This window comes from Engystomops pustulosus, chromosome 9 (assembly GCF_040894005.1).
Source record: "Engystomops pustulosus chromosome 9, aEngPut4.maternal, whole genome shotgun sequence".
In the NCBI taxonomy this organism is placed as follows: Eukaryota; Metazoa; Chordata; class Amphibia; order Anura; family Leptodactylidae; genus Engystomops; species Engystomops pustulosus.
This window is the reverse complement of record NC_092419.1, coordinates 25,211,751-25,226,985: the sequence shown is the minus strand read 5'-3', so window position 1 is coordinate 25,226,985 and position 15,235 is coordinate 25,211,751. Positions and strand designations below refer to the sequence as shown.

General features: G+C 40.2%; 1 protein-coding gene across 1 annotated transcript; it reads right to left on the bottom strand.

Annotated features, from left to right (window-relative positions):
- Window positions 1-12,240: 12,240 nt before the first annotated feature.
- LOC140076419 (olfactory receptor 2AP1-like) lies at window positions 12,241-13,173 on the bottom strand. The gene has a single exon (XM_072122949.1). The coding sequence runs from the start codon at window positions 13,171-13,173 to the stop codon at window positions 12,241-12,243; it is 933 nt and encodes a 310-aa protein (XP_071979050.1).
- Between the last annotated feature and the right edge of the window lie 2,062 nt (window positions 13,174-15,235).

Genomic DNA, 15,235 nt, shown 5'->3' with positions numbered 1-15,235 from the left:
GTTTGCACATAAAAGATCAGCAGAAAACTGGTGCAAGGTACTTAGTATATATGCCCCACTGTATATATATATTATTACTATTTTATCAACTTTTAAGCCCAAAATGGCCATAGAGCCATTATCAAGCATTAAGCTCTATGGATGAGCTGAAACGTTGCACCTTATTTTGCCATGGGTGAATAAAGATCACCTTTATACTTACCGGAGTGCTGCCTCATCACATTTTTTTTTGGATATCTGACCTTACAAACTGGTGGATTGGTTTTTTTGGAGGCGTGCACCCACTATTGGACTAGATCCATTATACTCGCTGTGCTGCTCCACAATCGGACTGTTTGCTATTAAGTGAGAATCCTGTATCCACCCTCACCCCCCTCCAAAAAAAAAAAGACACTGCCAAAATGTTGTTGGTAGTCCAAAACATGAAGACGTGAGAGCCAAAGTCTGGTCAAGAAGACTCTAATTATCCCGGTCCTTAACCGGTTATGGAGCATCTAAAATGGCCAAGCTCTTGTATTGTGGCATAAAAGAAAAATGACATAGATGTGATGCAGTGTGAACATGACCTAAGGAGGTTCTACTGAGCACGGACATGATGTGAGCACATTACACAATTACAGGAGAAAAATATGAAGTCATTTACCTTATGCTATACAAGAAACACCAAAGTAGAAGATAAATCTAAGCAAAACTAATACTAATAGGCAATGTACACAGGAACACCCTGGTGTAACGCGGAGCTGTCACATACGGCAGCTTTATACATCTTCCTGAGCTGTGGGATGAAATCTTGAGGGGCCTAGACAATAACAACAGATCTAATAATATCTGTACACAGCAGAGAATACACATTTCTGTTCAGAATATTCTTCTTTCTAGAAATCTGTAAATCTACCATGAGGAAGCTACTATCATAAGAAGATTTTATGGTAGATCCCCCCCTAATCTGTAATCTAATAATCCTGGAACCTAACCTGTTAAAAACTTTATTTTTGTAATATTTAAATTAACTGCAAAGGCTACTGGGGCGGGGAGTAGCCTTAGCTCCCAGTGCCTGGCCAGGATAGTACACGCCCCAGTAGCCTTTGCAGTTGAAAACTTTATTTTAGTAATATGTAAATTAACTGCAGAGGCTACTGGGGCGGGGAGTAGTCTTAGCTCCCAGTGTCTGGGAGGAATGCGGGGTGGAATTCAAAGAAACTGGTTGAAATGGGGCTATATACATGCTCTATCTGCCAGAAAACTGGCATAGAAGGCATGGTATAACCCCCCAAAGTATATATATTTATAAATACAATGGCGGACCTTTATATAGGTGGTATGGGAGGACCTTTGGCTTCCGAGGGGCACACGTTCACCCAAACCCGAGCCCCATATGACGAGCAGCTATCTTTATCTTAGAAAAAAATGCTATACTTACCTACGGCGTCTTCTCTTCCTGCCCACGTGCATAGGTGGTATTGAGGCAACGTGACATCATAGTGTATGCGCATGGGCAGCAAGAGAAGACAGCTAGAGGGAATTTTTTTTTTTAAAAGGGGCTCTGATGTATACATTTTACATGGGGGAGGGGTGCAGGAAGTTCTGCTGTGGAGATTTCTGTAAAGGGGTGGTCGTGCTGTGGACATTTCTGTAAATGGGGGCTCTGCTGTAGACATTACTGTTAAGGGGGGCCCTGCTGTGTACATTTGTGGAAATGGTGGCCTGCTGTGGGCATTACTGTTAAGCAGGGGGGGGGGGGAAGGGCTCTGCTGTGGACATTTCTGTAAACGGGGACCTGCTGTGGACATTTCTGGAAATGGGGGCTCTGCTGTGGACATTTTTGTAAATGGGGACTCTGCTGTGGACATTTCTGTAAACGGGGACCTGCTGTGGACATTTTTGTAAATGGGGGCTCTGCTGTGGACATTTATCTAAAGAAGAACTTTACTGTGGATATTTTTGTGAAAGGGGGGACTCTGCTGTGGACCTTTATTTAAAGGGGGCTCTGCTGTGAACATTTCATTAAAGGGGTGCACTACTGTGGACATATTTTATTAGTGAGGTGTGGCTGTTGCTAGACATTTTATTAGAGTAGTGGCTGCATTTCCTACCCTAGGGCTTATACTGGAGTCAATAACTTTTCCTATTTTTTGTGCTAGAATTTGGTGTCTCGGCTTTTACTTATTTACAGCATGAAATAGTTTTCCCCTCATAGTGAAAAGATGTGGGAGGCTATAGAAAAAGGGGTATTATAGTGTCCCCTTTTTTGTAGCCCTTTTCTTATATAGGTAGACAACAGAAAAAAGCAGCACTATCAGGAGGGGTTACAGAAAAGGGGGGCAGCTTTAGGAAAGGGGGCATTTTATACTGTGGGCTGCTGAAAATGGCACATTACATGGGTTGGGGTTAGATATGTGGTATTTGTGGGGAGACCAATTGTTTTCAGGGACTATGGAAAGGGGTTTACTGGCTCCGATCCCTGGATACATAAAAGATTGGGGACCACTGCATCGGAGGATTTGCAGGTAATGTAAGTCACTGACAGTGTCATATATCTGCTGCGCCACTGGTCGAGCCACCTCAGGAGATCACGTGACTCGTTGGCGGCAAAACATTTTTGAAGCCGTCACTTTCAGATTTGTTTGAAGATGGCGCTGGGTAAGTCTTTTTCACTTGATAAAGGAGTCCTTGCACCCCGAAACGCGTTGTGACTTGTAGACCGTCAATAAAAATCCTTTGACTAACCTCCCAGAGTGCGCCATTCGATCAGACCACCCTCTCTAAATACTCTGTACATCTCCTGTATCGTTTGGCAAACGACTGACAGGAGATTTCTATCTGAAGGCAGCACCTGCAAAAAAATTTTCGCGAAACCTGAACGTAGCGTTGTGCCTACCCTCAGCACAACCGCACACGGTGAGCACATTTCTTCCTATACACCGATACTACTCCTAAAAAGGTGTCACTCTATTAGTGCTCTCTCCCTATCCTTCCTTGCCACTCTCTACCCCCATATATCTACTGCCGGCTTTGTGACTAGGGGTGACACGGTGGCACCGACCTGTGTCCATGTGCTGCACCAATGTCTGTGGCGCATCCCAGGCATGCACGTGACATTGGACCTGGCGACTGTTCCATCACCACAGACTAACAGTGCCCCCTCCATCTTCTGTGGGGAGTCACTTTCCCCCGGTGACTCTAAAGTGAAGTACTATGGGGGGTGTCCAGTGCGGGCTGTGGTGGTGTTGTTGGGCGGAGGAGATTAGGCCTCAGGGCATGATTCCAGGAGGAGGGCCAACCAGGGGTACCATCCACGCTGTATGGGAGTTCTGTTCTGGACAGTAGTCAGAGTGGAGAGTTTCATGCAGTTAGGGAATGTAATCAACTTTCCTAAATAGATGGGTTTTAAGAGCACGGCTGAAGTTCATCATTAAATGACTTTATGAACAGTATAAGATTAAGGATATAGAGGATATAGAGTAGTAACATCCAGGCAGTTACAGAAACAGAAGCAGATTATGTCATCTAGGGTCCACCAAATATCAACAGTTTTATCGTAATGATTCCCACTTGGCCCAGTTCACATTTATAATAGTTTTTCCAGAACCCTCTTCCATAGAGCAGCAAAAAAGATATGAAAAATATTGAAGGTGAACGTCGGGTCTTCTGTCCACCTTCCATTCCCCATAGGTTTCCATCTGTGGAAGCTTCTGTCATGCTTGCATTGTTCACTGCAGGAAAAATTACTTTAGTGGCTTCGCTATTCTCTCCACTGTAAACATTGAAAAGCCACAACAGAACCTACAGAACTTAGCCTTATCTGCTACAATCACAAGATTATCTTGTAAAAAATCCTTCATCATCTTTATCTCAGCTTCGAGAATAGAATTTAAAAACTTAAAAAATAAGTACAGGCAGTACTTGAGTGAATTTGTATGTCAGTCGAAACTGTATATTTTATAATTGTAGATTATTTGCCCCAGTGACAATCGGAGTTTCAAAATTTTTTGCTGTAAATGGACCAAGGATTATCAATAAAACTTCATTACAGACACCTTACAGCTGATCATTGCAGCCTGGGACTTTAGTAAAACATCCAGAGAGGTCACCCGAGGTCACAGGGGGCACATGGGTCTGTATGTAACTATGGGTCATCTGTAAGTCGGGTGTCCTTAAGTAGGGGACCGCCTGTAAAAACATTGTAATTTGCTTTTCGGTGTAGAGCAGATTTTACATCTTTATTTTTCAAGCTGTAGATCAGTGGGTTCAGCATGGGGACAACGGCCGTGTTCAACAGAGAGAAGATTTTGTTGGATCCTGTGTTGTTTCCAGAAATTGTCACTATATATTGTAAAACCAGAGAAGAATAGAAGATGACAACCACCATGATGTGTGAGGAACACGTGTAGAAGGCTTTACGTCTCCCAGAACTAGAGCGTATATTTAATATACAAATAAAGATAAACGCATAGGGAGTTAGAGTCAAAAAAAGTTATATAAATACGTTCATATTGCCAAAAATTAGAATGTACAAGTCTACAAGTGACATGTCACTGCATGTGATGTCCCGGATGGGTAGAATGTCACAAAAATAATGATCAATTTCCTTGGAAATGTAACAGGTGAACCTTGAAATGAACACAACTGTAGGAACCATCTCGATGAACCCAAAAGCCCAGCTGACTGATGCCAGGAGACAACAGAGTCTCCGACCCATGATAGAGTGATAATGTAGAGGCCTACAGATGGCTACATAGCGATCATAACTCATGGCGGCCAAAATGGAAAACTCATTACTAGCTAAAGTAGAGAAAATATACAACTGGGCCAGACAGGCCGAGGTAGAGATCATGTGGTTTTGAGTTGTAATCATTATGAAAATCCCCGGAAGTGTTGTGGTGGAGCTGGAGATGTCTATCACAGACAAGTTGGACAGGAAGAAGTACATGGGGGTGTGCAGGTGGACGTCAAGGCAGACCAGGAGAAGAATTGTCATATTTCCACCAAGAGAGAGAACGTAAATGAGAAGAACCAGAAGAAATATGAGTTCTTGTAGTTCAGGGACATCTGAGACCCCTCTAAGTTGAAAGCCTTCTATCATAGTCTGGTTTATGAAAGTCATTAAAGAGTTGTTTCCCTATGAAGGATTAAATACACATACACTCAGATCTTATGTAATAAGGGTAATATTTAGATTGGACTGCGACTTTTATGGCATCGTACATACAGTTTTTGTTACTTCTTATGGCTTTGAGCTAAAGCTACTTGCTACTACAGCATGCACACTGAACAATGAAAACGTTCTTCACCTGTACCAGCCCCAAGGTACTTTAAAGGGAACCTACCACCACGATTCTACCTATAAGGGTAGATCGGGTGGTAGGTGGAGGAATGGGACATGAGGATAGCCCTTTTTTGGGCTAATCCTCACGTCCCGGCTATCTTTAAGAAAACTTGAATCGGGAGATTTTTTAAAGCGGCTTTTCTCCGCCTACCATTGCATCTTCGGCGCACAGCTCCTCGTAGCTGCGCGCCCTCGTTCAGATACCTGGCGTTCTGCGCATCCGCAGGCCTGCGGGTGTGAGGCCACGGCTTCGAGGCTGGAGCTACTGCACATGCAATTAATAAAATATCTGAGGCCTGAGGGTCAGTGTTATGATAGTAGATTATAATGATTTGAAAAGGGGATTTGAGGGGGGTTATCACAACTTTTACTGGTCTGATGCATGTGTTTTTGTGCCAAAAAAGTCACATATCCATAATTGTGTCACCTTAGACCAGTTATAGACATGCAACCCGACAAAGTTGTGATAAATCCTGCCACCCACCTTATAAGTGTTTCATAGCTATATTAAAAAACATTAAAACTTTTATATATATAAAAATATATACAAAATAAAAATTCTTATTATACAGATAAAAAAGTAAAACACCAGTGAAATAATCATAGATGTACTTTTTTTTACATTCCCTTAAAATATTTTCTAAAAGTTATCTAATAATATTTCTGTGCCCCAAAATAAGTCTGACTTTATGGTTCATAAAATAATACCATTTAGAACATTAGATATGTGAACTTGTTGGGATATTAGAATATAACCTTTATTGGAAATTATCAATACAAAAGGATGGGAAAAAGGATGGATGTACAAAAAGTGTCTACATGGTGCCTACAACAAGTAGCACATTGTCAACCAGAGCTCCCACACAGGCTCGGAGACTACTTTTGTGTTGTACAACGACGCGCTACCATGAACAAACCCCCTTGGTGAAGGGTCTATAATTCAAGACCAAAGGACTCAATCTATTTGGATTTGCAACATTGGGGGTCATTTACTAAGGGCCCGAATCGCGTTTTTCCGTCGGGTTACCCGAATATTACCGTTTTGTGGCAATATTCCCTGAATTGGCCCAGGTTTTTGGCGCACGCGATCTGATTGTGGCGCATCAGCGCCAGCATGCACGCAATGAAAATCGGGGGGCGTGGCCGTCGGAAAATCCGGCGGATTCGGAAAAACCGCCGTATTTTTTAAAAAAATGTGTCGCTTGTACACGCACTTACCTGCACCCAGGCTAGCTTGGTGAACTTCAGTGAACTCCGATGGACTTCAGCGCAGCAGCGACACCTGGTGGAAAACGGGCACACTACCTTAGTGAATCGCCGGAAGACACGAATCGGAGTCGGAGAACCCGCCGCTGGGTCGCGAATGGACCGGGTAAGTAAATGTGCCCCATTATGTCAGGGATGATTAGGGTCTGTCTCACCAATAAATCCTGTGTCAGTTCAAAGTCCTCCCACCACGGTTTGACCTTTTGGTGTGGGGGGCAGCCGGATTCCCCTGGTACCTGAGTGGCTAGGGTGCCAGTCTCTGAAGACCTCAGATGATGTGGACTGGCTGATAACTAGTCCGGAGCTCTCAAGAAATCCATTGAGAGGGAATATTTATAATCCTCCACTCTGTGGTCAGACATGGTGTGGTCCGGCATAAGTGAAGTCAATGGCGGTCATGAGATAGAGACTGATTTTATGACTAGCTCACTGCTGCCATTTATGGTTGTGTGCATGAGGTCTAGTAGTGGAAAATGTAAATGTAAAAAATTAAATTAAATTAGGGACTCAAAGGACAGAAATTAAAACTGAAAACGTAAATAAACAGGTAAAAAATACACTAAAAAATATACCCCGAAAGGGGTATGTGACATCAAGTTCCCTTAAAATAGATGTATTAGGACAGTGATGGCAAACCTTTTGGAGACAGAGTGCCCAAACTACAACATTTATACGTCACACAGTGCCAACATGACAATTTAAGTAGTAACTTATTTATCACAGCTGTATCACAGGTTTCAATTGTATTGGCGTCCTGAGTTCACCAATACAATAGAAAGATAATGGGGAAATTTGGATTGTAGCTTCCATCCAGGGTCCCCTGAAGAGGAAGAATCAGAGGACCCAGAGCAGGAGCTCCAACGACAATCCATCTTTATCCACACCTTCCCGCTCCTCCTGTAGTACTGACAGCCAAGGATGTTGCTTTAAAATGGCGCTGAGCATGGCATGTGGTCTTGGACCACAGGAGGAAGCTTTGAGTCCTGTCTGGCAAACTCTCTGTTGGTGTGAAGGTCTGGGTGCCCACAGAAAGGGCTTTGAGTGCCACCTCTGGCACCCGTGCCATAGGTTCGCCACCACTGTATTAGGATTTGTAGCATAAAATGACAAACACTTTTCTAAAAATTTGTTTTAGGGTAACACTGTATTACCGTCAGAAAAGAAATGTAGAAAACAGATTTTTTTTTGCTATTTTATCAACTTTGATAAAACAAAAAAACTAAATTATAAAAGAAGAATCCCGTATTCCCCCCCCCCCCCACCGCCAAATAAAAAAACACTGAAAAATCTTCTTGGTCAAAAAGTAAAAAAGAGACGATGTTTGTGCCAGAAAATGCTAACTACCCTGGTCCCAAACCAGTTACAGAGCATCTAAAAATGATAAGGTTTTCAGATTATGGTATAATAGAAAAATGTGCTGTAGTGTTAATATAACCTAAGGAGGTTCTACTGAGCAAGAACATGATGTGAGCACATTACACAATTACAGGACAAACACATGTAGTCAGTTACCTTATGCTATACAAGAAACACCAAAGTAGAAGATAAATCTAAGCATAACAAATACTAGTAGGCAATGTACACAAGAACACCCTGGTGTAACACGGAGCTGTCACATACGGCAGCTTTATACATCTTCTTGAGCTGTGGGATGAAATCTTGAGGAGCCTAGACAATAACAACAGATCTAATAATATCTGTACACAACAGAGAATACACATTTCTGTTCAGAATATTCTCTATCCTACAGATCCATGGCCCTTGAAGAGGACCTTTTAATCTATAGTGTTTAGTTATAGATGTTCAGTTTATTAGTACTGTATCTATATAGACCTGTAGAAAGGGTTAATGAACACTGGGAGACATTTCTGACAGTGTATCTTTAACTAAAGAAAAGCTAGTAATTTTCACAGCAATAGAAGAAATTGTTTTGCAGGAGAAAAACATAAAGCAGATAACCCGACCTTTAGAATGACAGTTGCTGTCTGGAAAGTTGTTTACCACTTTAGAAACTTTCTGCCATAGGCTATTATGGCAACTCAATATAAGTCTACAGGAGAGGAGTTTCTCATTTTGTTATAATAAAAAATAAGGTATATAAAAAGAACAGTTCCAGTCCCAAGAGTCTTGCAGTTAGGGTGTAGAGCTTGGAGGAGAAGACTGCCAGTCTACCTAAACAACCAGAAGAACTAGCTGAGACGGGGATAGTCTGCCATTGACCCTGTGCTAGTAGCCTTTGTCCAGGGTACCAGTCTTCCGTGAAAGAGCGGGACAGCTAGCCCAGGTCTTTTTGCAGTGTAGAATACTTCTTCTGTCGGGGAGGAGATTGGAGAATCCATCCCTTTGATTTGCTTGTATTGCTTTGTACCTGAATTACTTCAGTAAAGTAGGGAACTGTTTACTACAGACCCTGATTCTCTGGGCTGATTTTCCATTGGGGTGCACCACGCCTTACCATCCTTTCCGGAAAGCAGCAACACATGGTGACACCTCTACATACACAGCACAGTGAGGAGTCACTTCACTGATCCGGGGGCAGTTGGAATTTCTTTTTTCCAGCCCTTTTCATTTTTTGAGCAAAATGTTATTTTTGTCGCCCAATTTGCTAAATAGACTGTTAGGTGGCTGCTTCTGGGCTGCTGCAGAAATCCTGGTACCGCCCACCAGACAGAAGAGATCTCATTCAGAATATTAATTGCTTGGGAATATTGGGGGCTAAAAAAAATTAACTCCATTGGAATCAGTGAAGCTACATCTACATTTTTCCATATTCTTGGTGTTCTTAGCAATAAATATGTAAGTTATGGCAGAACTTTTATTTGAAACCCCTCTATCACTCCTATATAGGACCAAACCATTTTAGTTTTTTTTTGCATTTCCATTTTTCACCACCCATCTTTAAAATCCATATATAAATCCAAACAGCTTTTATGGCTTTCACTGTGCATTCAAAACGACACCTCTACTTTATTCCTTGGTTAGGAAGGATCATGGGGGATACTAAATTTATATAGGTTTTATTATTTCTAAAAAAAATTAACCTTTTGTACAAAAAAAAAAAAATTGTCTTTATTTTGCCCTACTGTTGATACATCTGACATTTTATGACGTTGCGATACCTAACATGTTACTGATTTTATTTTTATTTTAGTTCTATACAAAAGGGGGGTGATTTTTATTTTATGGTTTTTTTGCTTTTTTTAAACTATTAAACCAGCACACCAATGGCAGGTCCCACCATAAAGTTTCCCACTGATTTTATAATGAATCCATAGAATCTGTTCAAAAAGGTGTAGCAAAAACCAATGCAAGGTAAAAAATGGTATCATGTCAATAAGTGTTGAGGATTCTCAACAGTTATTGAGAATTCCATGAGGATTCTGCATCATTGTACTAATAACAACTGGGTAGCCCCAGCCCCTTCCATCTACTTCTCCCCGTGGGTAGCCCCAGCCCCTCCCATCTACTCCTCCATATGCCATATGCCTCCTAACCATTCAGCACTTCATATCATGTGACCAAAGTGATATAATTTAAGCTCATTTACCAAGTAACATTAACATCTACCCCATGTATGTATCTGATCACATGAAATCACAGCAACCTCCATGGACTTCTGCTCCTCCCCATCATCCATGGAGGTTGCTGTAATTTAATGTAATCAGATACATACATGGGGACGATGTTAATGTTACTGGGTAAAGCAAATGTTACTGGGTAAAGGACCATAGGTGACATCATTCTCGTCACATGACATTAAACGCTCAATGATGTGACAGAGCTCTGTCTCAAAGTTCCAACAAGGAACCATGTAAAAGATTTGACATAGTATTTACTACCTCAAATAATAAGTAAATGGAGCTGTATATGTCTGTAGTTGAATATTGGTAGACCGTCCCTAAGCACTAGTTCCATAAAGCAGCATGTCCTAACAGTGAGACCTGTCAATCAAGAATAAGGAGGCAGGGCAATGCAAATAAAATTTAATAAGCAGGACAGTAATATCATTGGACTCACCTCTTTTGAATTGGATATGTGTTTACCAATTGATTTTTTTTAACATTGCAGCCACGGAAAGGAACCATTTCGGGATAAGAGCAATGCTTTTTTAAACCTAAGTTTTTATTTTACATTAAGTTTTATACGTTTTTTAATTAAAACATGGCAAGTTCCCTTTAAAGCCTTCCCAGCGTGTGCCGTAATAGTACAGCATGCGTCAACTGCGGGTGCTGAGCCCTCTCCATAGCCTGTAAGTCTTTGCTGCAAAACCCGACAGCGGCTTCAAAAAGATGCGCCGTCATCTTGGTGAAGACCGGCACTCCCCGTGATGTCATCAATGACCCAAGGCTGTCTGGATTTACCTATTCATTACCATGTAGGATTCACACATTGTAATGAATGAGAAGGAAAATCCCCATATACTGTCATACTGTAGTAAAAAAAATAAATTCAAATCATAAATACATTAGGTATCGCTGCGTCCCAAAAATCCTGATATATTAAAATATACAGTAATAACGGTTTTCCACTGCGTTTAACCATGTAACGGAAAATAGCACGCAAAGTCGAAAATTGATTCTTTTTTCTAATATTGAAAAATATTAAAAAATATATTAATAGTGATCAAAAGGCAATACAGTCCAAAAATTGAAGCGTTGAAAATGTCATCAAAAGTTCCAAAACTTACACCACCCACAGCTCCGTTCACCTAAAGTATGCACAGTTATTAGTGTCAGAAGATGACAAAATCAAAGAAATTTTTTTTGTACAGTAGGTTTTAATTTTTGTAAATGTATGAAGACATTATAAAATCTATCCAAATTTGATCGCAATGACCCAAATAATAAAGTAGACAGGTAATTTTGGATGCACATTTTTTCCCCAATTTCACTGGATCCGGATTTTTTCCCGTTTCACAGTACACGGCATGGAATATTTAATACCATCACAGAGCTCTTTACATGTAAAAATAAAAAAGTTATAGATTTTGATGGTGGGGAGTGAAAAATGGAAATGCAAAAAAAAAAGGGACAAGTCGTTAAGGGCTTAATACCCACCCCACTGGCTCTGGCCTTTAAGTATATGCAGATTTAAACTCTGCTGGTGAGGGGCAAATCTCTGCCAGGTTAGACCTGGAGGAGATTTTAGAAGTCGTTCATAAGTAAATAAATCTAAATTTAGATTAGTAATCTAGATCTAAATAAGTAAATGTATGGATAAAACCTAAGTGGGGATTTTCAACAATAGAACCCGGTGGAGCCATATCATTAAAAATATATTAATAATATATAATATATATTGGATAATGGCTTTCAGAGTCCAGCAAACATCAACTGTTTTATCAGAATGATTCCCACTGAGGCCAAGTTCACTCCTTGATAACTTTTCCATAACCCTCTTCCATAGAAGAGAAAAATGGATACAAAAAATATTGAAGGTGAACAGGCAGTCTACCCTCCATTCCCCATAGGTTTCCATGCTGTATTCTTTTCACTCAACAATCAGCACAATAGAACCTACTTTATCTAATAAATACATTTATATATATATATATATATATATATATATTTTTATATATACCGTCATCCTCTTTATCTCAGCTTTGAGAATAGAATTTGAAAAACTTAAAAACCTAAGTTAAAAAATTGTTATTTGCTTCTGCAAAATGTAAGTTTCCGGTGTAGAGCAGATTTTACATCTTTATTCTTCAAGCTGTAGATCAGTGGGTTCAGCATAGGGACAACGGCCGTGTTCAACAGAGAGAAGATTTTGTTGGATCCTGTGTTGTGTCCGGAAATTGTCACTATGTATTGTAAGACAATAGAAGAATAGAAGATGACAACCACCATGATGTGCGAGGAACACGTGTAGAAGGCTTTACGTCTCCCAGCACTAGAGCGTATATTTAATATACAAATGAAGATAAACGCATAGGGAGTTACAGTCAAAGAAAGTAATAAAAATATGTTAATATTGCCAAAAATTAGAATGTAAAAGTCCAAAAGTGAAGTGTCACTGCATGTGATGTCCCGGATGGGTAAAATATCACAAAAATAATGATCAATTTCCTTGGAAATGTAACAAGTGAACCTTGAAATGAACACAACGGTAGGAACCATCTCGATGAACCCAAAAGCCCAGCTGACTGATGCCAGGAGACAACAGAGTCTCTGACCCATGATGGAGTGATAATGTAGAGGCCTACAGATGGCTACATAGCGATCATAACTCATAGCGGCCAAAATGGAAAACTCATTACTAGTTAAAGTAGGGAAAATATACAACTGGGCCAGACAGGCCGAGGTAGAGATCATGTGGTTGTAGGTTGTAGAGATAATGAAAATCCTGTGTAGAGTTGTGGTGGAGCTGGAGATGTCTATCACAGATAAATTGGATAAGAAGAAGTACATGGGGGTGTGCAGGTGGACATCAAGGCAGACCAGGAGTAGTATAGTCATATTACCACCAAGAGACAGAACGTAAATGAGAAGAACCAGAAGAAATATGAGTTCTTGTAGTTCAGGAACATCAGAGAACCCTCTAAGTACAAAGCCTTCTATCATAGTCTGGTTTATGGTCATTGATAAATTTCTTTTCCTAGAAAAGATTTTAGACCCACATCAACTCAGTTCTTATGTAATAAGTGTATTGTATAAATTGGACTGCAAGTAATATCTCACCGCTAGGACAAAGATAAGAGATAGTTACTTGAATTGTATAAAGCATAATAACACTGCGGAGTAGCTACTACACCAAGTGTGAATGATGAAGAGGTGCTACAACTGTATCAGCCCATTGTTACTTCAAATAGATGGTTGGTGGGGGTGATGAGTCCTCCTGCAACACTCTGAAATTAATGCCCTATTCTAAGGGTGTCATGAGGCCATCAAAATTGTAGCTCAGTTCATTTTATTTCCAATTCCCAAATATGGCAGCCCATATAATGTTATTTGGGCAGTACATCAGTGGCTCTGTCCAGTGATCACAGGATACATTGGGATTTCATTGGCAGATGATGCCTTAGAGTGAATGTTAAGATAACAGGCAATACTGTTTGAAAAACAAGGGGGGGATTTATCACAACTTTGACTAGTCTGATGTATGTACTTTTGTTTTTTTGTGCCACAAAGGAAAGAATATTTGTAATTATGCCATTTTTGTGGCTAAAAAGTTACGGACATGCAACATTTTTGGTGCTAAACATGCACACCTGTCCATCTTGTGACAAATTCCCCCTTTTAAGTGTTATAAAACAATATTAAAAAACACTAAAACTGTAATATATAAAAATGTATACTTTATTCTACTAAAATAAAAATTCAAATTATGCAGAAAACAAATTATAAAACACCAGAATATTCATAAATGTATTTAGTTTTTCATTCCCCTAAAATATTTTCTAAAACTTACATACCATACTTATTAACTCAACTATAAGCCTAGAGTGGAAAATGCAGCTGCTACAATTGAAATGTCCAGTAGCCTCCCCTTATTTATAGTGTCCAGCAGCCTCCCCTCATTGATAAAAGGTCCAGCAGCAGCTTCCTGTCATTAATAAAATAACCAGCAGTGGCCTCCCCTCATTAGTAAAGTGTCTTGCAGCTCCCCCCCCTCATTAATAAAATATCAGTAGCCTCCCCTCATTAATAAATGTTAACAATTTTTGATTGCAGCAATAAAGCTTCTAAATAATATCCTATTATATATCCTTGTATTATCCACATTAAATGATATATATACATTGATTAGTGGATAATACAAGATAATCATCTATTTTATGTAAAAAGTAATAAAAAGTGAAGTTAAGTGATGACAACACCCTGATAAGTCTTACCTTGGTGTCTCATGGATGGTAGAGGCTTCATTGTTACACTACCACTTATACATCTCCTGGAGCTGAGGGATGAATTCTTGAGGGGTTTCATCAAGTCATAAAACAAAGAAGAAGAAAACTAGTAGAGTAACTATTAATAAGAAGTTGTAGATGTGTTCAAACTTTTTTCAACTGTTAATTATTATTAAAGGGAACCCGTCACCACTATTTTCACAAATACAGGTAGTGGCAGGTTCCTATAGAGCTCTAATAACTATCTGACACCCTGCTTTTAGCTAAAAATTGTTCCCCTCAGATCCCCATAAAATCAGAGTTATAATCTTGCCTGGTATCTATGCAGCTTTGGAGCGAGTCCACGGGGGCGTGGCCTAATGTCATGTGACCAGGGTGACATCATCAAAGGTCCTTGAGCTACTTAATATGAAAACTATACCCCATGTACATATCTGACCACATAAAACCATCACAGCAGCCTCCATGGACTTCTACTCCTCTCCATGCAGGCTGCTGTGATTTCATGTGATAAAATATGCTGTGATTTCATGACATATATGCTTAGTGTACAGCTCCTAATGCTACAAAAGCTATAGGACCTGCAATGATGTCACCCTGGTCACATGACATTATAGCACCATACAGAGATAGGGATGGGGAGGAGCTGCTGGATTCAGCCCGAGGAGGCCACGCCCACCTGGACTACATGTAGCCATGCTTAGTTACCAGATAAAACTATAAAGTTGAATATATGGGAATCTCAGGGGCATAATTTTTAGCTACAAGCAGGGTGTCAGATAGTTACTAGGGCTCTA